Source organism: Rhipicephalus sanguineus, chromosome 9 (genome assembly GCF_013339695.2).
Source record: "Rhipicephalus sanguineus isolate Rsan-2018 chromosome 9, BIME_Rsan_1.4, whole genome shotgun sequence".
NCBI lineage: Eukaryota > Metazoa > Arthropoda > Arachnida > Ixodida > Ixodidae > Rhipicephalus > Rhipicephalus sanguineus.
Genome location: NC_051184.2, coordinates 16,207,403 through 16,230,145, shown reverse-complemented (window position 1 = coordinate 16,230,145; position 22,743 = coordinate 16,207,403). Strand labels below are relative to the sequence as shown.

At 44.4% G+C, this 22,743-nt stretch overlaps 1 protein-coding gene across 1 annotated transcript in view; it reads right to left on the bottom strand.

The window, feature by feature from the left end:
• The window catches only part of LOC119404645 (endoplasmic reticulum metallopeptidase 1), a 53,834-nt gene extending 38,900 nt beyond the window's left edge, over positions 1 to 14,934 (bottom strand). Inside the window, exons 1-4 of the mRNA XM_037671229.2 lie at positions 14,209 to 14,934; positions 6,175 to 6,302; positions 4,732 to 4,837; positions 1,102 to 1,248 (exon numbers count right to left, since the gene is read on the bottom strand). Coding sequence (XP_037527157.1) covers positions 1,102 to 1,248; positions 4,732 to 4,837; positions 6,175 to 6,302; positions 14,209 to 14,830 — 1,003 coding nt within the window. The 5' untranslated portion in view covers positions 14,831 to 14,934. The remainder of the gene's footprint in view (positions 1 to 1,101; positions 1,249 to 4,731; positions 4,838 to 6,174; positions 6,303 to 14,208) is intronic.
• Positions 14,935 to 22,743: the final 7,809 nt, after the last annotated feature.

Genomic DNA, 22,743 nt, shown 5'->3' with positions numbered 1-22,743 from the left:
ATTATGCTGACGTTGTTGAACCACTGCGCTCCATGTTGCGCAAAGGCCAAACATTTAATTGGTCGCATGAAGCCAATTCGGCATTCAACAGTATCAAAGCAGTACTGGTTGAAAACCCAGTCATTCAACTCTTTGACGAGAAGCTTCCGATAGTCATAACGACTGATGCTTCCAACATAGGTTTGGGTGCTGTGTTTCAACAACGCAAAGGGGACCAGTTAATTACAATTGCTTTTGCTTCGAGAACCTTGTCACCTGCTGAACGCAGATATTCTACTGGTGAGCGTGAAGCCTTAGCATGCCTCTTTGCTTGCGAGAAATGGCATGTGTACCTCTGGGGTAGACATTTTACGTTACGCACTGATCATCAAGCACTTACTACATTACTTTCTGCTGGATCAGAGGGCCGACGCCCATTACGCATTTCACGCTGGTGTGCCAGACTTTTGTACTACAACTTCACTGTACAGTACTGCAAAGGTTCAAATAATGTTGTAGCAGATGCACTTTCCCGTCTGCCTTTGCAACTTCCAGTCTCACCAGACTTGGAAGAAGAGATCATCTCGCTTGTCACTCCATGCATCAGTAAAGCTGATCTACAGGCAGCAACAGCTGAGGATACTACTTTGCAACAAGTAATCCCATCCTCGTCGCCACTTTGTAGTGTCGCCGCCGGAGGTACCGTCCGGCGGGCTAGGAAGGCGGCTCAGCGCCGGAGCGCCCGCAGTTTCGTCAAGACAGTCGGATAGCGGGAATGGGACTGAAGTTTATTAACAAAGAGATTTGGTCATCCGATTTTGTACAGGGAATACCCGTTGTGTGGCGCTCTGCGTCACACAATCAAAACCGAAACTGGTAAGGCGCGACACCACAGAAAGTAAAGGGGATGTTATTTGTAGTAATTGCAATATAAATGTGAAGAAAGTCAAGTGGACGAAAAGATAACTTGCCGCTGACAGGGACCGAAGGGACCATAGGCGTTCACCTGTGGTCGCCTTAGCATAAGCTGAAGGGACTGTCACATTTTTGATACTTCTCACATAGTACATGCCAAAGTTTTACTTGAGAAACAATAAAGAGCGGCAGATAAAAGTGACTTGCCTGGTATGCCTCCAAAATCTCTGAAGATACGAAAATCTGTGTCAGAAGGAATAAGGCCACTTTGAAAGACTTCTTCTGCAACGATGGATCCAAAAGGTCTCGTAGCACCATCAACATATGCTTTTACCAACCATGGGTCACTGGGGCCTAAAACAAGGATCAAAGGTTTCTATATACTACAGTACTTACAGAGTTTTCTGTAACTATTACATGTTGTTGTAAATATTGTATCACTCCTCCAGCTCAAATGGGGACATGTTCACCATTGAATAGCATTGAATTTTTATTCAGAAATGAGATTGAAAAAATGTATATTGTATTCAAGAGCTCGAATCCCTGGCCTAAGGCTAGTTAGAAACAATTTAAGTGTAAACAAAGAAATGAGCTTATATTAATGACTAAAATAATACATCAGTGTAAAAATTATATTGTAGTAGAAAACAACTGAAATCTAATGTGTTGCAGTGTTACAGTCCACTATCTCTTACAAGTGACCCAGTCATATAAGCTGTATGTGATTAAAATAAGTCTTTGCCCAGAGTAGGCACTTTAGTTGCTATCATTTCAGTGCAAAAATCAAGCACACACATGCACAAAAGCATTCCCAACAAAAGTACACAATACATCTCATTGCATGTTTTTATGTGCTTCTTTCTTGGGCTCTAACCATAGTGATTAATATGCTTACCCACTAGCCCAATAGACAATTTATTTAGGTAGCGACATGCGGCATATTTTGGAGGCACATGCAGTAGTGGCACCTCGTGGAGCCAAAAAATCCCACCACAGCATCAGGCCGAACAGGAGCAGCACCCACAACTGGTTTCCTTGGCAACCGAAACAGTGATAATTTCCTCGTCAGCAGCCAGATGCCGCCAGCTTGAAAGCTGCTTCGCAGGAGTGTGACTTATTTATCTGGTCACCGTAAATAGCAGAGCTTTCAAATGTTCTAAAAGAATATGCTGCGCAAAAAACAGGAGGACCAGAAGCAAACTATTACAACAGACAGGCACATGTAAGTTGCACCTGTCTGTTGTAAGTGTTTCCTTCTGGCCTTCGTGTTTCTTGCACAGCATATTCTTCAAGTATGTAACACCAGCTCACCCAGCTCAAGCTCCTTCTGTTCCAAATGTTGCTTGCTCAGTGGTTTAACTCTAATTACGACAAATGGCATCAATTTTCTTTCACTGGCACATGTACTTCTTGCTACTGCATTGCCACATATGACAAGCAGTCACAACCTATCCTGGATGAAACAAACAAGTGCTGCACCAAAACATGGTATGAACAAAATAAGCCAATAAAGAGTACCCAGAGCTTTCGTGCTATCTTTCTGCAACGTCAGAAAAAAGCTAACTTGTTGACAATGCAATATATTAGCTAAACGAATGCGAGGAAATATGTATAAATGACAATGTTCATCCTGCATTTCTGCGTGAAAAAAAGCAGAGGAAAAGTGGGTGTAATCTAGTATTCGGTTGGATGGAAACTGACGGCAGTAATTTAGAACTCGAGCACAGGATTTACTCCCTTTTCTTATTTGAAAGCCTTGCTTTTGCACAGTTGGTTTAACCTTTTTAACAAGTCAAAGGGACAATGGGAAAAAGAGAGTCATTTGAGCTGTGTTGCTCAATTACTCTTTTGCAATCCTGAAAAAGCCACTCTTATGAGCATATGTCTATTGCTAGTGTCAGAAAAGACAAGAATAAAAGAGGAGCTGCTTCAACGTATTAAACTTCCCACATTAGGCCAGCAGGGTGTCATGTATTTTGATGTCCTAGCTGTTTGAGCATAATTAAATTTTTTCTTTCTTTTAAGAGATCTCAGTGAACCAAAACGGCCAATATGCACAGGTGTACTTTGAAATTCTTCACATAAACCAGCATACTGGCCCAGAAATTTTGGCGAAAAAATTGCGGGCAATTTGCACTAAGTCGCACAAAGCTTGGCACAGCAAAGCACAGGCCTGTCGCCGCTCGTACTCCCCGTCGACTGACACGTCCAGATTCGAGATACGCGCCTTCCTCCTCGGGAGCACGCAGCCAGCTAGGCTATGCACCATAGAGTGGAGGCTGCACGCGATGTCTCCGTCTGTGGGTGTGGCTTAGCTACTGCACATGCGCGGCTTGGCCAGGTGGTGTGGTATCTAGTCGCTAGATGACATTATGCTTGCCTCCTCTTTCTTTCTATGCTTCTTTCTCTCTCTTTTGTTGATGTTCTCTCTTTCTTTTTCTTTATGCATTTCTTTGTCTCTATTTCTCTCTTTCTCATTCTTTCTGTGCAACGCTTTACTTTCTCCCCTCCCCCTTTCCTTCCTACTCACCATCACATCTCTCCTCCTCACGCTCCCTTTCCTTTCCCAACCCCTTGCTACGCTATAATATACAAGGCTATGCTATGCTTTGCTAGCGTGCCTAGATAGCCGAGTGGTTAGGATGCTTGCCTTCAGATTGAGGGTACGCGGGTTCGAATCCCGCCTCGTGAACAATTTTTTTTCGGCGAGAATTTTTCTCTTTCTCTTCCTTTATATCTTTCTTTCCATCTCTCTGTTTGTTTCTCTCTCTCTGTACTCATTCTCAGGGTTATTACAGGCCACACCGTAGCGGTGAGTAGTGGGATCTGCCCAAATTCTGTAGAACATACCCATCCGTGATGATGATAGTTTTTGGGCATGGCCACACACTTTATGCCGAGCTAGAACAGTTTTGCTGTTATAAAAAAGATGAAACCTTGATCATTATTGCTGCTCTTAATGATCAACCACTTACAGCAAAATCTATAAAAGTACGGTTCTTCAACTTCATCCATATAAATTGATTTAGCTTTCCTCTTTATTGTCCCTTTAAGAAATGAAATTGCATAAGTGTCGAAGGTTCATAACAAATAGCTTCCGTATGCTCACGTAGTCTCCAACAGAAGGAAAACGCTCAACAGAATGGGATCTTGAATGAATAAATAACAGGTGAGCTACATGAAAAAAAAGAAAGCAATGCAAAGCTGGAAAACGATTTTGACCAAGTGTTCTTTTAGGTAGATTGAAATCTAAGTACACCATGTTTTCCAGTATACATATACAGTTGCCCCCACCTTGCGATATACAGCCTCAAGTTTTTGTTCATACCCAAGTACAGGTAATGAGAAGTGTAAAGGCAACCAAGGAATGCACCCCAAACTATCAGCTTCAGTGGCTACGCCATATGATGGACACCTGCTTTGGATGTGCCCTAGAATATGGCCAATCAGACTAAAGATTTTAAGCAAGGCTGTGCTGAAGCCAGACATGCCTGAAAACTGCAATGCAGACAACAAATACGCAGAGTCACCACAGCAGCTCTTACACTGTGCACACTTAGAATATCCTACAGTGTAATCTTATTGATACGACTCTGCATAACACCGTCTTTTTTTTTTTCTTTTCCGAGCCAATGTCTAACAGGAGCAATGCATCCTATTAAGGCTTACAGCCGTTCATGAGCACTTTTCAAAAATGAATGGATAAATGAATAAATGAACGAATGAATGAACATTCTCCATCCTCCCCAAAGAAGAAAATGAAAACCAGCCTCAAGTTGAGCAAAGAGTTGTAGCCTCTTGCATTGTCAAGGCAAGTTGCAGAAAAGCATATCTTACTTGCTTGGAAGAGCAATTCCTTGCCCCCTGCACCACAGGCTTCCAGGTTCACAAAAGCAGCCACCTCCTTTGCCCATTTATGTTGCGTGATAAAACCATGTGAGCCCTGGCACACAGAAAAAAAAAATAAAAGGCATGGCATCGGGCACTCATGAAATGCATTTAATGCTGCTCTCAATTTATTTTTTCTCATGCTTTTTCTGGCTTCTCCAACTCTGAAACAAAGACATGGTTGAAGATTGAAGAACTGCCTCAGATGTGCAAAATTTAAAACTTTCAGTGGACGCTAAGACAGCTTAATCAGAATTGGGCTTCTTTGAACCAGTTGTTCATGTAGGAACAGAAAAAAACAAATATAACCGCTTCTGTGGCCAAAAGCAAATAAGAAATTACAGCTAGAGATTGCTGGACAACATACGTATGGAGAAAGGTAAAAGTCCATCGTGAAGTTTCATGTCTACAGGAAATATAGCAAAACAATTACAACTGTTTCAGAACCCACACTCTGACCGCAGTTATACATTTCTTGGAACACAAGACATTAGGCTGTTACACACTTTCACAGTTTACATGAACTACTGTTAGCATGTTGCAATGAAGTTGTGCTGGATAAGAAACTGCCTTTGATATATCCCGTAGTTGTTACAAGCATTCATATATATTTCAAAAACATTTTAAATTTCTTCCTCTTCCTTGGTCTCAGTCCCATTAATTTGTAGGGTTAGCTCTTTGATATTTTTGTCATCACTTATATTGATTGTGTGTGAGGTCAACTTAATTGTGATTCATTAAACCCAATAATTTGTTATGTCTGTGTCCATTATACTAAGCTTTGATGTAATTGATGCACTTCTTGTTATGTAGAAGCCTATTAATATATGCTTCATACCTGCGCATATACATCTCCATTGCCTCCTATATAATACATTGTGCACCTAGAAAAATCCTATGTAACATTACAAAAGCTGAATTTTCAGAAATCATAATTATGTATTCCCAAAGGAGACTGACGGAACTCAAGCAAAATGTGTTTTGTTCACTTACATTCATGTGATCAGCAGAAATCAGAAATCAACAAGGTGAATTGATGAAAGATGAGGCTGGCACCAAACTGAGTGTTTCTTTTATATATTTATATGTGCGAACACATGCACGCACGCACACACACACACATACACAGATGGCCAATGTCCCCGTTAATAACCGTTTAGACCTACATTGCTATGCAAAAGCACACACAGAATGGCAGGCAGTTAGCCTGCTCAGAGAAGTGGGACACAGTGACATTTATGAATGACCTGCCATCACTGACAAGGATACAGATGAATTGTCTCTGCTGACAGATCGTTGTGTGTACTCTGAAAGTGCTGGCAGAATGACAGGACCAATTGTCTGTGTAGACACCAGAGAAAGAGCCAAAGAAAAAAAAAATTATGCACGAACCTGCAGGATATTTTCTTCCGCTCCATTAAACAGGAAAATGATGGGATGGGGCAGCGGTTCTCTCCTTCTCGAAAGGACATGAAGGATTTCCAGCATAATGGCACAGCCAATGGAATCATCGCTGGCACCTGAATATGTTAGTGGTGGGATGGTATTAAATATTAGTCATTAACCCTGTTTAACAGTGCAGCAAATGCTGAAGCATATCTGTGAAGTTTTTCACTTCTTTAACAGCTGCCCCGTGCTACGACTAATATCGCAACGTCTTCAATTATTGAACAATTGAGCTGTGGAAAATTTTATCGCAAAGCTGGAACGTCCTGCATTTCCTGGTTATTTCTCAGAATCATAAATTCTTTAAAGCACATAGTCCTTACTCCTCCATTATACTAACACAGCTTCTACAGCTGTCACTGGCTCTCAATATGATGATCGAAAAGTGGGAAATGCGATTTGCATAATATATATCTGGCAATAATTATTTTTTCATGCACTATAACCTCCCACGGCACTATGGGAGATGCCTTAGTGGAGGGCAAGAAATTTGTTTTGGTTATCTAGGTTAAGGCATTCATTTGAACTTAAATACACAAATGGTGTGATCTCATATTCTGCTCCCATCAAAATACAGGATCCTCAGCACAGAACCTTTCATTCGGTCACAGAACATTCGACAGCATAACCACTGAAACAAGACCACCACAGCATAGCCATTGAACCAAAACCAGCATGGCATGTCCTATGTCCTGGTAACAAGCATGTCCGTTAAGGGTTGAGAAACCTACTCAAGTGAAACTATTCGTAACATTATTTCAAACATGAAATTTTCTATGCTACACTGTTCTTTTAAAGATATTTTTCAAATTCTTTCAACAAGAGATGCTAGAAATTATCACCGCACAACTTGCATACTCTTAACCGTCCCAAATTGCTTTTGTACGTGTATTCTTCATGGCTAAAGATAATGGTGAACAAGTTATCTTTTTCTCAATGTAAAATGTTCATTGAGGCTTTCTGGAGTTAATGCGTGTCCACTGCTTGACAAGCAAACCTTTTCCTTTTTATTCTTTCCCAACAGAATGAAGCCATTGCTTCAGGGAGTAGAGCGTACAACAACCTTGTTATATATATACCACTGATTAACCACAGAAGGAGGTAAAAGGGATGCCTAAGAGCGGCTAAATTAAGAACATAAGCTGTGTTGCTACCTAATTCCTATTTTGTAGTTTTTTTTTAGCTTATAAATGCAACACTTATTTAACAGTGCAAGAACTGCTTCCGCGTGCATAGATGCAGAGTGAATTACCAGGTATCTGCTTCATGCCTTCAATTCCCCACACTATTTCAGTGTGACAATCATATATACCTTATTATATGTTTGGTTGAGTGCCATCTTTTTGTTTACTGCATGATCAGATTTGCTTTTCTGTTCGGGCATGTTGATAAGACATGATAGAAACTAAAATTGCACAAGACAAGTACAGAGATGAGGCTTGAGAAACACGAGTGCTGTCTTACGAGAATATTTTATTTCAAAATAAGCAACCACACATATGGTGAATTGTTTTTCACATACATTTTACTGCAGCATTTCTGATCTGCATCTTGTATACAAACGGGCACCACTACATTACATTTACTCACCATATTCCTCTCTCTCTCAAGATATTATATATATATATATATATATATATATATATATATATATATATATATATATATATATATATAATGTCATGCACCCACACCGCGATAGCATGCATCTCTTAAACAAGGGAAAAATATAATCCAGGAGCGGACTGGCAATTCATCCGAGCATGTCCCTGCATAAGGTCAGGCTCATTATTCATGCTTCATCGAGCCACACCCAAGAACAGGGGTTCGCTCCAATGCCCTGTCATCTGCGGCGAACAGGTGGTTCGAAATGACTAATTGAACGAGTTTGCACGTGCATGGCGCTAAACTACGGTCTACGGAGGAAAGAAATACCTCATGCATGTGCTGAACCATCTAAACTAAGGCAACATGCAGTCAAGTTTTCTGGAATATAGCACGATGTTTCCCCCCCCCCTTTTTTTTATTGTGTATGAACACAGAAATCTGATGCGGTGGCAGTTTGCGCTTGTGTAGGAGCGCAAGGCGTAGCCAGAAATTTTTTTCGGGGGGGGGGGGTTCAACCATACTTTATGTATGTTCGTGCGTGCGTTTGTATGTGTGCATGCCTATATACGCAAGCAAAACTTAAAAATTTCGGGGGGGAGGGGGTTGAACCCCCCCCCCCCTTGGCTACGCCCCTGTAGGAGCGTGCAGGCTCTTGTGTTACAAAAGTCGCCTGCCGTGCGCTGCACCCCAACATTACTAGATTCGTCGGCTGCATCCGGCACAGCGGAAGAGAAAGTAGTTCCAGTTTGCTAATCTTCTGAATGAGCAACTAAAGTAAATAGTAGTACAACTTTGGGCATACAATCACCAAACACGCGTGCTATATACACCTGCAATGCAATGTTACCGAAGAATGACGTAAAAAATGCATTTCTCACGTCGGTTGCGCATGTATACACGCGCTGTGCCACCATTTGCGTCAGGTTGTTCCGCGCGCGATGTTCAGTCCAGCGAATGTAACAATTTTTTTTCGTTGCTTCTGATTGTGCTTCAGCGGGCCTAGCCGGGCCGCCGGGCCTCCTCCTTCATTCGCTTTTCCGTGTCTTGGGCTCCCGACGTTGACGGTTTTAGTTGATCGGCTCCGCGGGCTCCGCCGATGTCGCCGCTGGCGTTCATCGTTGGAGGCAAGTAAAGACTTCGTACTTCCACTTCTCTACTTTCACACAGGGGCGTAGCCACGTTAGGGCACACCGGGCCCGTGCCCCCCCCCCCCCCCCCCGATTTTTTTTTTTTTGCCATAGCATACAGAGCAGGAAATGACACTCGACCACATCTGCCTGCTCGTCCCCACTACAGATCAAGGAGGTGCCCCCCCCCCCCCCCCCGAAAAAAAATTTGTGCCTATGCCCCTGCTTTCACACCGCTTGGGTTCGGTGCGCCTGCGTCAAATGACTACAGTACTTGGTTTGCGGTAACATCTCCGAATGTTCTTGCCAGCTTATTGGCGTAATATATATTGCATGCAGCGCCAATTTTCATTCTTGGGATGTTCGCGCCGCAACTCTACCCCACGGTGCCCTACCACATCGCGTTCCCTCCATAACGGAATTCCTCATTGAAACTTAGCTTGCATTGTGTTACGCAACATTCTTCATTGTTTATGTTGAGGTACTTATTTTGTGTCGTGCTTCCCGAGTGATGAGTAGCGATCGTCATTTGGAGCTTGCGTTCTGCTATAATTTAAACCAAGCAGGCAATCCGAGACCCGCGCGACTCTTCTAGACCTTATCTTTACGTCTGATATCACATATGATGCCTTTCGTTCATAGTTGCGAAGTAGTGGATGGGATATGTGATCACGCCCGCACTGAATTAGATATTTAATCTGCAGAAAAAAAATTCAGTTGAAACTGTTCCCAACTTTCATGCAGCCTTGGCTGGGCTAGACTGTACTGTGAGTAAATTTGATGGCGAGATGTATGTGTCTCTTAGCTAAAACAATTGATGAGTTAGAAGGACGTACAAGGCGTAATAGCCTTATAATTAGGGGCGGAGTTTATGAAGACAAAGAAACAGATGAAGGTCTTGTGCGTAAAGTGAACATTGATATTTTTGTTAACATAAAGTTAAGCTGGAACTCGGTTGAACGCGCATCTGCAGGCTTGGTAAGAAGGTACATGAAAGAAACAGGACAGTCATTTTGCGCTGCTTTGCCGATTTTAGGGAAAAAAATAAAGGTCTCTTACTAAACATTAACACCAAAAAGAGTCAATGACCCAATAATATTCCAAATTAGATTTTGTGCAGATATACTGAATGGGCCACCAAATACCTTACAGTAATTTATCAGTCCTTTATATCTACTGGTTGCTTTCTATCTGCTTGGAAATGTGCAAAAATTGTCCCCATTCATAAAAGTGGCAATAAATCCTATTTTCATTAACTACAGATGCATTTCACTAATTAGTTACGAGTGCCAAAATATTAGAACAGATTGTCTCCAAACACTTGTACATCTACCTTGATGACTTCAATATTTTAAAACACTGCCAACATGGCTTTCATAAGTGGCACTCAACAATAACTCAGCTGAGCTAACTCATAATCTTGCATGTGCTTTGAACAAACGTAAACAGGTAGATATATTTTTCGACTTTGTGAAAGTGTTCGATAAAGTTTCCCATCTTGAACTTCTGCTAAAGATTGTTAAAACTTTCCAAGATCCATTAGTCAGTTTTCATCCTATATGTCTAACAGAGAACAGTATTTTATGCTAGAAAAGAGTCTGTCTGATCCCTCAGCCACACTTTCAGGTGTGCCTAAAGGCAGTGTAGTGGGTACGGTGCTATTCCTAATTTTTATTAATTATTTGCCGGACAACATCACAGTACCCATTAAACTCTTCACAGACGACTGTGTCAAACCCGACTATCAGTGCCTTCTTCAATCTGACTTGTAAAAAGTTGAAACCTGGTGCAACACATGCCAAATGGTAATAAACACGAAAAAAGACTGTTACGCTGGTTACTAGAAGAAAAACAATATTCCGTTTCATACGTATTCCATTGACACCACTTCATTACAAATACTTATGCTGATAAGTATTTAGGCATCACCATTTTCTCTGATTTATAATGGAATGTTCACAATGATGTCTGTACCAGGTCCCAAAATGCACTATGGCCACTTAGAAGACGCGCTCACAATACAACTCCGAAAATAAAAATTGTTGCTTATAAAACTTTAATTTAAAGACCCATCTTTGAGTATGCCAAAATAATATGGGACCTTTACACAATAACAAATAAATCTAAACTTGACAGTATCCAACGCCTTGCACTAAGGTTCATTTTTAACAAATACTGGTGTTCTCACTCTCCCTTTTGAACTTGACAATATCGCTAAAATGTCCTCTTTAGAATCTGCAACTTCCTTTGAAAGACTAAAGTTTCTTTTTCTTATTATTTATGACCTTGTTAGCGTAAATAAGAATGACTACTTTAGCGTACAACTAAACACCTATGTTAGGCACAGACAGGCATGTAAATTCCTCCTATCTTTAACGAATGCTTTAAATTTAGCTTTTTTATTAGAGCAACTAATTAGTGGAATGCACTACCAGATGCTATTGTGTAACTAACATCTGTAGGTGATGTTCAAGAAAAAATTAAGAGTGTATATTTTGCTTGACTTGGTACTCCATGTCTGTTGAGCGTGTGTGTATATCAGCAGTGTAGGCACCAGTCAAAGTTCTTGCCATTGCTGGTGCGATTGTTTGTGCAACTGTTTGACAATGTAGGCACAACTTCGTGTTTGTGCAAATATGAAAACAATGGTTATTTCTCCTGCGCCATTTTTGTTTTCCATTTTATAAAGAAATTGTGAATGATACTTTTTTTCCCTGTGTTCATCCCACTCCTGTAATCTCACTCCTCTTGCTGGGTTGACAGTATAAAAAAAAATCAGTTACAAAATTTACTTACACAATCTAAGTTCCGATTTCATAACGTCACAATTACCCAGTTCCTCAAAAAGGCTCCCGCAAAGTTCCATGCTATATCAACCCGCCTGCGATGTCAATATCGTCACTGGACTCCCAGAGTAATGTTAGTGTGCTGAAGAATTTAATTTCCATTTTTTGCTTCTGTTTTCACCCGGGACAATGGCATGGCGGCTGCTTTTGCTGATAAGTCAGTATGACGTGGAAATTGCAGAAGACGGCTCCTAACATTTTCAATATCAAGAAATGTCCTGGACCTGACCAGATCCCTAATGAATTTTTGTACAGATATGCCAGTTGTGTTGCGAAGTACTTGTGCCTCCCTTTTTGGACATCTCTTTTTGAACTGTATCCCAGAGAATGTTGTATTTGTGATATGTACGATCATCTAGCGTGTGATTATACCCTTCTATACTGTATTTTCTGGAGGCAGACAGACAACAAACTTGATTTGATCCTGAGGAGTTACTGAGTATTTTTTTTCTTTATGTATAAACATTGAGTGTATGTTATTATGACACTGTATTTTCCACTCCTGTAATACAACAGAGCTGACATTATTAATAACTGAATGAATGAATATAGACTACTTACTAACTGTACTACTATATCGAAATTTGCTTTTAAGTTCGCTATATTAGTGATTGATTATTTTTCTGTACCAGTATGTACTATATTCGATAATAGCTGCCTTGGGCAAAGCTGCAGGTTGCAATACTTTTAAAAGTAAAATACAGTTTTAATTTATCTTTGCACAAATGTAATTGATGTAAAGCATGCTGCACCCAAACATCACTTTTGTGAACATTCTCATTGAATTTTAGATCTAGCATGGTTGTGCATGACATTTCTTTGGTGTGCTCATATGGAAGTAGTGTATGGCATTAACGTTCAAGAAAAGACCATCTCCATTCGCTTTATTGTAAAGTGGTGTCTCAGTACTGTCTCAAACCTTGTACCGCGAGTAAAGAAGAAAAAAAAAGTGTTTGGGTGGAGGAAGAACCAACATTAGAAGCCACAATAAATGTTTATTAATTATCCAATATGGCACATTGTATAATAAAAAATCATTCGTGGATAATGACTGGTGCAGTTGTCATAATGATGGCCATGGTAGAAGATTTAGCATTTAGGAATGCTGCATGCCTTGGAGGGTGACATATTCTGACTGTGCATTAACCACAGAAAAGAAAAATTTCAACAATACCTTTGGGTTTTGGAAAGTGAATAATATTAAGTGTCTTTGCGGCACATCGTGCTAGTGACATTCCATCGTTAATTGGCAGTCCATTACTGCTTGGCCTGTGAGCTAGACATCCATATGGACCTTGTAGTGTGGGACAGCAAATTCTAAAGTATTTACTAGTGTATCACGTGCGGAAAAGCCTAGTGCAGAAGTTGTCTCCGACTGATACCGTTGTGATGCACGTATGCGCGCATTTCTCCAGTGCGGATGCCCGTAAAAGCCTAGTCGAATGATCTCTTTATTGTGCACACTGTAGCACAGAGCACACGCAGACGCGGATATAAAATACGGCACGCGCATGGTGTCCCATCTTTTGTGTCGATGTCTGTCCGAGTAGCTCATCAGTCTCTTGATTTCTTTATGTCGACAGTGCTTATGTGCACTACTATTGCGGAAGTTAGGCGCGGTTCCGTAGATGTAAAGAGCACACCGCCGCTCGCTCGTAAAACGATAGCGCTTGTACGGCCACGCGAGCGTTTGACAACAGAGTAGGCATTCCGCTCACGGAAACTGTCCGGGCAGCGCGCGCGTACCTTTGTCGCGACAGGAAGCAACTAAACAAAAGAAAAAAGAGAGAAAGCGTTCGCGGCGCGCCGCACAACGACGGGGCCCGGAAGAGGCGCGTCGCTTTTTAAGCCCCGCAAGGTTACGTCAGTTGTGGAGCCGGAGAGGGACGTCGACGAAGGCCGTGCGTCATTTGGCTACGGCACCAGGCGGTCGACCGCCAACGGGCTCTTGCTGGTCATTGGCAGGCGCGACCTTCGCTCGCAGAGGAGCCGCCCGACAACGCCAAGACGACGATCTCAGGGAGACGGTACCGCGTGTGGCAAGCAGCTGTTCACGAGCGTGTGAGGGGGCGTGGTCACCGCTAGCAGACGCGCCCGTCGAAACGAACCTCGATCCACGAAAAGGCGCCGCGCCTCGAGTCGAACGGTCGTTCTATTCCGCGCTGCGGCGGCGTAATCTTCTCAAGTGCCCTGGCATTTGACGTGCATACAAAAGCTCGGAAAGTCCGGGTGGTTGTCTGACCCGCGCTCTCGCTGCATGCTCCCACCACTCGAGACGGCCGCTTGGATGTTTTCTTTTGGCCAGCCAATCAAGAAACACGGAGTGGTGCGCGCGCTCGTCGGAATCGTAAGCCAACTTTAGGAAGCTTCGGATGGAGCGTGACTGAGGGGATGCTCACCTGGGCTGCCGGGCGCCGTGTCGTAGTGACAGTTGACGAGCAAGGAATGCCTCTGATCGACCGCCGCCGGACGGTCACTGGGCGAGAGCCGCGCGATCACGTTCTGGATGCCGCGGTAGCTCGAGGTGAAGCCGTCGATGAAGTCGAGAAAAAAGGAGCCGTTGGGCTTTTGCACCTCGAACTCGAGCCTGTGCGCGGGCCGCGCCCGCTCCCTGAGCTGTCCCAGCTCGCGCATGAGGTAGTCCACGGCGATCACCTCGTTCTCGAGGCTGCCGACAGAGCGCTGGCCGATGGCTACGAGTTTGGCGAGTCGCTGCTTCGCCCTGGCACCCACAAACACGCGTCCTTCGTCGGCCGGGTCCGATGAGACGGCATTCGGCAGGGACACTTGCAGGCTGCGCACCAGCAACGTCGTTGCGAGGTAGAACGCCAGAAGGCACGCGTAGAACGTTTGGCCGAGCAGCCGCTTTTCGTGCCTGGATAGCGGTTGCCGCTGGCCGTTGGCTTGCGTTGTGACGTAGCTGCCGCCGTCTTGTAAGACTCCGTTCCAGGGTGGCTGGTGCACGCCGTTGGTGCCTTTCTGACGGTAACGAAGCGAGCCGTCCCTCGCATCGCACGCCATCGCGTCGTCGTTCGATCTCTCGATACCGTACACCGCCGCGCGCCAGCCGAGTGTCGGCACGTGACCACCCGACCGCCCTTCCCGCGTGTGCTCGCCGCGCGCTCGTTCCCTCTTGCGATCAGAGACCGCTACCGCTTGGCGGCAGTGCCGTAGCTGGTCACGTGGCTCCTCTAAGGGCAGTGATTGGAGAGAGCGCGGATTGTACCGTTACGGCCTGCGGCGCGCGTAAATTTGAAGAGAATGCGTATTTTGCTGCGATGGTCCAAAGCGTAGGCACGCGCACTGGCCATGACCTCCCTTAATAAGTTATTGGAGGGGGTGAGGGGTAGGGGTCAAATTTGGTCGTATAAACTTTTATTTTGCAAGAGCCCGGAAAACGTTGGCTGTGTAGTTCATGTGTACAGCGTTGAAACTACAGTATGAATCCCTGTTTCACTGAAAATAAGTTACGCAGTTTGTGCAAGTGATCCTCTTTTACAGCGAAAGCTGTTATTGGATCACAACAACAGCCGTTTTTGGCGCCGTAGTTGTCTGCCGGTGTCCATAACCACTGTCACACGAAATAAGACAAAAAAAAAAAACGAAATAAGAAAAAGATATCCGGGATGGAACAGGCCCTCCGCATGGCAGCCCGGTGTTCTACCACAGAGCCATGACGGTGCTTGAAATTCCTTTGCCAGAAGGCCCTATACAGGCTTCATGTCAGGAAGGAACCACATTAACATATGTAATATAGCGTCGTAGAATAACAACCAGGCGTCACACAGCGCGAATTGCGCAACGAGTGGATTGTTGAATGCTTCCAAGCCATTACAAAGGGCTCTGCCATAATTCTTCATCGTCATCAGGCACAGTAAATGAGTCACCAGTTGTTATAGTTACTGATTCGCTGACAGTATGTACATCTTTATCTTCTACTGCTTCTGAGTCTCCTGTTCTGAATGCATTCACTTCCTTATTCCCAAAATATTTGCGTACCGTGCGGTTGGTATGGGTTCCAGGTCACTGTGGCATACTAACAAACGAGATGGCAGATACGCTCTGGGTGGTCCTATTTTGTCCATTGTGCCTGACACAGCTTTTATCACTGATTCGACATTTCGGAAGCATTCTTTAATTCAAGATGCCAAGAGTATGAAATTACCAGTTCCCGAATATGGTCATCTTTCATTCGGATGGAATAATACATAATGTCCCACTCGAAGACTGTAAGTGGCTATTGCGAAATTGCGATGCCGGGTACCCTCACTTAATACAGGTCTGGTCTGGCGCCATCTCCTATGTTATGTGCTATTTTTGTCAGGAATCTGAAAATATTGATCATTTCTTGCTTACCTGCCGTCGATTCATTAGGCATAGAAAACAGCATTTCGAAATGCTATTCAGAAACTTAAGAATTAATCTGAATTCTCAAAATATTCTATCCCTTGGGGCGGCTTCTCTTGGCTTCAGCAACAGGAACGTCTGCTCAGCCCTATGCGAATTTCTCGGTGAGACACGAAGAATTCCTTGTTAACTTATTCCTGAACAAAATTTGGTACTCCAGAATTCCTTTCATTCGTTCATTGTTTCTCATATTGTTGTATTATTCTGCTCCTTATTCCATATCGACAAGTCGTTCTTAAATTTTCGTTTATTCTTCCGGCAATTGATTTATTCCTCATTCTTTAGCTAAAAAAAATCTTCTTGAATATCTTATTAACCGCCGGTTTCACGGCCGATCCCCCGTGGTGGGTAAGAGCCAACACAAGGAACAAGCAAGCAAGCAAGCAAGCATCAACAGAGAGCACATATTGCCTTACAGATGTGTAGCGGGTACCACGGTTCTCCGCAGAATGACGAAAAATGGCATATATGGGTGTTTCCCTACTTCACAAAAATTATAGTGATTTATAGCGTCGTGGGTACCTCGCAAGTGCACTCCTATTGGTTGCCGAGGAAGCCCATTAGGCAGACCCCCATGATCCATTTACTCAGGGTCTCAGTAAAGTTCTTCCCCTCTCTCCCTATCTTTCTCACGTTAACATGTTAATGAGCATTAACAGACAATAATGCCAAGGAATGTATAGGGGATGTTATTAGTAGTGAATGTAAGGTAACTGTGAAGAAAGTAAAGTGGACGACAAGATAACTTGCCGCGGGCAGGGACCGAAACAAGTGGCTGCCCCACTAGACTGATGAGCGGACGTAACTGTGTCTGCGCATGCCATAAATGGCTATATATTAACGCGATAGCGTTAAAGAGCTCGTATCGCAGAAATTCCGCCGTCGGCGTCGGCGCCGGCACCGTTGGTTGTGAGCGAAAAATCATCATCTTGTCCGTGACCTAAAAATCGAAAAAGCTGCAAATAAAATAAATAATAAAACTGTTGGGTCTAAGCGAGAATCAAACCCAGGCCGTCTGCGTGGCAAGCACGTGTTCTACCACACAGCCACGCCTCTGCTTGGAGCAGCACTGAAAGTAACTTTCATGCTTCCCAAAAATACGCGTCCTGTATACAGGTGTCACAGTACGAGATGTAATATCGCAGTAACATTGCGTGGTACAAGCGTACATTGCTATCGCGCGTCACACCATGTCAATATCCTAACGATTTGGTGGTTTAAAGACAACCACCCATTACAAAAGGCACACACATTACTGCGCGTATTCCCTTAAGGCCCCGTAGTGGGTGCACCGCAACTTCGAAAACGTTTCTGGTTTAAAGCATGCTACCCATTACATAAGGCACACACCTTAGTGCGCGCAATATGTTAAACACTCGTAGTGTTCGAAGTGCGCCCTAGATGCAGGATATCGCTATCGCGTTCAACTCTTAAAGGCGAAGCTTAAGCGGCCCCCAATTTTTTTGCTACGTCTTTCAGTGAATAAAATGAGTTGAAAGTTTACCACCCGTGTCGTCGTACCTCCCTCTGTCCTCATCTTTTTTGTGCGGTCAAAATGTCATACAGTAAGCACCAACTAGGACAAACGCAAGTTCTCCTGAAAATTTCTTCAATGCGGGCCCTGCTCACGCATAGTCATAAGCGCACTGCACTTGCTAGCGTGCAGTACGTCTTCCCTGCTGGGCACTAGCGTATATATAATGGACCAGGGTGTCTACCGACCGGGAAAACCGGGAATTCTCAGAGATTTTGTATAGTCTGGATATACTCAGGGATAACTCAGGGAAATAGTGCTCCCATCAGGGAAAATCCACAGTAACTTTATTGAAAGGGAACGAAAGTTGCGTTAGCGCTGTCTCGAGATTTTGTGAAGGCATTTTGCAAATCGAGCGTCCGCTGCGGCTGCGGGGAAGGGGCGCACCTCGATGCTCTCCTTGCCTTCGGAGCGGTGGAATAAGAGAGAATCCGGCTAAGGCGTGGCATGCGGGAACCATGAACCACGGCCCGTCATATCGCGCAATGTTGTCAGGGTGTTCTGTGACTAAGCGGTGTAGTTCTGTATTCTTTGTCGCGCGTGTTGTGCGTTACACACACACACACACACACACACACACACACACACACACACACACACACACACACACACACACACACACACACACACACACACACACACACACGCGCGCGCGCGCGCGCACACACACGCACACACACACATATTCTGTCTGTTTCTTCCCTTTCTTTGTCCCTCTGTATTTCTCGCTTCCTCTTTCTTTCTATGCTGCACTTTACTCTCACCCCTCCTCCTCACCCTCACTTCGCTTTCCCCCATTTGCTATACTATACTATACAAGGCTACGTTCTGCTAGTGTGCTTGGATAGCCGAGTGGTTAAGACGCTCGCCTTTGGATCGTGGGTGCGTGGGTTCGAATCCCGCCTCACCAAGAAATTTTTCGCCAAGAATTCTTTCTTTCTTTATACCTTTCTCTCATTCTTTCTCTATCTCTGTAATCGTTCTCTCGCCCATCAGAGTTATTCCATCCCACGCGGGACAAATAGGCGCACGTGTTCTGGGAGCAAATCAGAAGAGGAAGACGACGATGAAGATTGTGCGTGCCGGGTTCATGATGATAATTCTCTGTCGACAACTAACGGCATGACGGAAAAAAAAAAAAAAAAAACGCCAGGCGTGAGCGGAGCGCGCAGCACAGTCACAGCGAAAGATGGAAGATTGGCATTTCCAGAGCCCGTTGCAAAATCTCTTGGGGCTACAAGTACACTTGCAAGGTACCCACTCGCCATAAATCATAATTTTTGTGAAGCTGCGAAGCACCCACTACGCCATTCTTCATTCTGCGGAGAAGTCAGGTACCCGCTACACATCTGTAAGACATTATGTGCACTTCGTTGATGCGGCGGCTAATGACGATGAAAAATTATGGCTGAGCCCTTAGTAATGGGTTGGAAGCTTTAAACGACCGACTTGTTAGGTAATTCGCATTGTGTGACGTCCGGTCCTTATTTCACTCCCACACAGCGCTATATATCACATATGTTAACGTGAGAAAGAGAGAGAGAGAGGGAAACAACTTTATTGAGACCCTGAGGAAATGGATCACGGGGGCCTTATGCGCTTCCTCGGCAACCAATACAAATGGACTTGCGAGGTAACCACTACGCTATAAATCAACTATAATTTTTGTGAAGTGGGGAAACACCCGTCTATGCAGTGATTCCACTCCTGCGCCAACTGCGCCAAAGTGCGCCAAATTGTATTTACTGCGCCATCCTGATAATATCGACGAAAATTGCGCCAAACTGCGCCAAAGTCGGGTTTGGGGGCGTCTATCACCGGCAATCGCACGGCCGGCGCGTCAGAATATGTGCAGCTTGATCTTGGGGCTGCCAAAGTCGCAACCATGGACCAAGAATTATTCCGCTGAATAAATAGAGCTCGCGCGTGCGTCCCGAGTAAGCCACGATGCCATGCACGATGCCGACGCAGCTTCTGTTCTGCAAGTCGGCTCGACAGCAAAACGCGCTCTCCGCAGAGGCTCGTGACGTTTAGGCCTATCGGTAGCGAGAAAGTGCGACGGCGATTCATCGGCGGACGTCGTCTGTTCTAGAAACGCTGCTGATAGCTCTTTTCAAGCGTCGCACGGCACGTAAGGAAAGCAATGTTCAGTAATAACTACATGTGTGCTGCTAAAATGTCTGTCACTTCTGTTTCCGGACATCGCGGAATGAAATCTGGGATCGCTAGCAGTAGATATATGGGACAATATCGAATTTTCTTTGCTTCGCGTCTATGGAAGAGCACGCGAACGGTGGAAACGCGTTCACATGCACTTTTCCTCAGATATACTTTATCCGTGGATCTTCATTCGGAAGAGCTTTCCGAGTGGTCCGAGTTTGTAATCACTGTGCGGTAAATACCCTCTAAAAGGCCCTGCCCTTTCGAGCTCACGTGCTAGGGTTCCAATTCGAATTTTTTGCTTGCTTTTTCAAAACGTCATCTCATTAATAAAAGCATATCTCCTGGTCGGAGCAGCCGCAAATGCGCAGCTGTCAGTAGCGGGCCCGTCGCTGACGGCCCACAGTGAAGCGGCTACCCCATGTTACACGTCCGCCCCCTCGCTTTCGGGGGTCAATAGCTGACGGTTAAAAAAACTCAGTTTCGCTTAAGGGCGAAGCAATGAATGCGATACCAACAAATTGTATTGTTGAACGAAGTAAGGCTAGCAGCTAACTCTTTTGGATCCGATCTCGCGTAACTCAACAAGACACTGGTTTAAGGGAATATGGCCGCTCCAGGAACCGAAGCGTTTTCTTGCTCTGAGTTCTCTGAACACAAAGTAAGCGTTGAGAGCACAGCAAGTTTACGAGCCGTCTCCTGATGCCTCGAGATAGAGCGCGCGCAAGCGACTGCGCCCTTCGAACGATGCGGACCCCTCCCCCCCCCCTTCCGCTCCCCTGGCGTCCTTTCATGCTCCTTACGAAAGACGGGCAGGGCGTTTCCTCTCTGTTTGATGAGCAATCGACAGCAGGCCCGCACGCGGGAAGATGTTATCTCATGCGCTGTCCATGCGACGGAGACAGACGGCCGGCTAGTTTAATCTCCGCTTCAGCCGCGTTCGTCGCCAGCGCTCGCGAGCTTTTACCCGTGGCTAGAATGCGCGTGGTGATGTTAATAATTTGGTCTTTATACAGAACATTACGGCAATGGCGACGGCAAAAATCCGCGGAGAGTGTCCATATAATTGTTATCACAATAAACATTTTTAAAAAGTTGAGGAGCCATTTCACTCTGTGAAGTGGATGATAAGCGAAGCTGTTTCGCGCATGGCAAGGAGGTGACATGGTGGAGGACAGTTTGGTATGTAAGGCCAGGTGTTAACGTTCAATACGCAATATTAATGCGAAAGCATCAGATGCTTTATCAAACACGAAAATTGACCGTCGGCGGCGTCAATCGATTGATGCAAAAAATAATCATGTGATTGCGTCATCATCACGTCATAGATCGTCAAAACTTGTGACGTCATCATGGCGTCATATATCGTGATGTCACGTGATGACGCCATCACATGACATCGTCGCTTTACACTGCTTCCGTGATGGGTGCGCGGATCATGGAGCTAGCGCAAAACCAGGTGAGGTGCAGAAAGCTTGCAGACAAGGAGGGGGAGGATCAACCCGTCGATCGAGAAGAAGAAGAACCTGGCTTTCGCCTTGGAGTTTTCTAAGGGGAATGCATTAGGGATAGTTTGGCTTTTTGGCATTGAGGCACTGCTGTACATCACGGCGTTTGTCTACAATGCCTGCTGATAACCACATAGATGTATTTAGAGTGTTATTTCATATAGTGCAATTTTATTGATCCGGTATTCTGTTTATTTGCTAGTGTCGAAAATAATCGCCGAAGAGGTTAATCCAGAACACTCAACTGCATGAGCCTTTCTTTTTTTTTTTGCGAGTGAAATATGAAGTTCTCCTGAGATGATTTTTTCCATGAGATTTGCAATGAATCGAATTATTTCTAGCCTTCATAAGAGCCCCATAGTCATATTCCGGTGCTTGAATGTTATTGCAATATGCTTCTGTAGTGCACTCCAGAATGTAAAATTCGCTGCTCCAGAGTGCTCCTAGATGCAAAATTATCTGCTCCAGAGTGCTCTAAGATGAAAATTTTGCTGCTCCAAAGTGCTCCAAAACGGAAATTTTGTTGCTCCAAAAATTGTTCCAAATCAGAAGTCCTCGGTAGCATCACTGCGTCTATGCCATTTTTCGTCATTCTGCGGAGAACCTTGGTACACGCTACACATCTGTAAGGGATTATGTGCACTTTGTTGATGCTGTGCCTGATGACGATGAAGAATTATGGCAGAGCCCTTTGTAATGGGTTGGAAGCATTCAACAACCCACTCGTTGCACAATTCGCATTGTGTGACGCCTGGTTACGGAATTCGCGCTGTGTGACGCCTGGTTGTTATTTTACTCTTCTACTACGCTATATTAGATATGTTAATGTGGTTCCTTCCCGACATGAAGCCCGTATAGAGCTTTCTTGCAAGAGAGTGTCAAGCACCGGCAAGACTCTGTGTTAGAACACCGAGCTGCCACGTAGAAGAGCCAGGTTCGAACCCCGTTCCTTCCCGGATATCTTTCCTGATTTCGTGCGATAGCGGTTATGGACACCGGCGGCGGCAGCGGACGACTACGGCGTCAAAACCGGCCGTTGTTGTGATCTCATAACAGCTTTCGCTGTAAAACAGCGCCTCAGTGTAGTTTATGCGTTCTTCCCTTGTCAAAATTGTGGGTTGGTGCACCTTTCGTGGTGGAAGGTTAAAGTGTGCAGCGCAGAAGTAGTAAACTGGCGCTACTCAATTTATTTATTTATTTATTTATTTATTTATTTATTTATTTATTTATTTATTTATTTATTTAATATACTCCAAGGCTTTGCAGAGGGGAGGATCTGCGACAGACAAACACATCAGAGCCGATTATGTTCTGACCATAAAGGC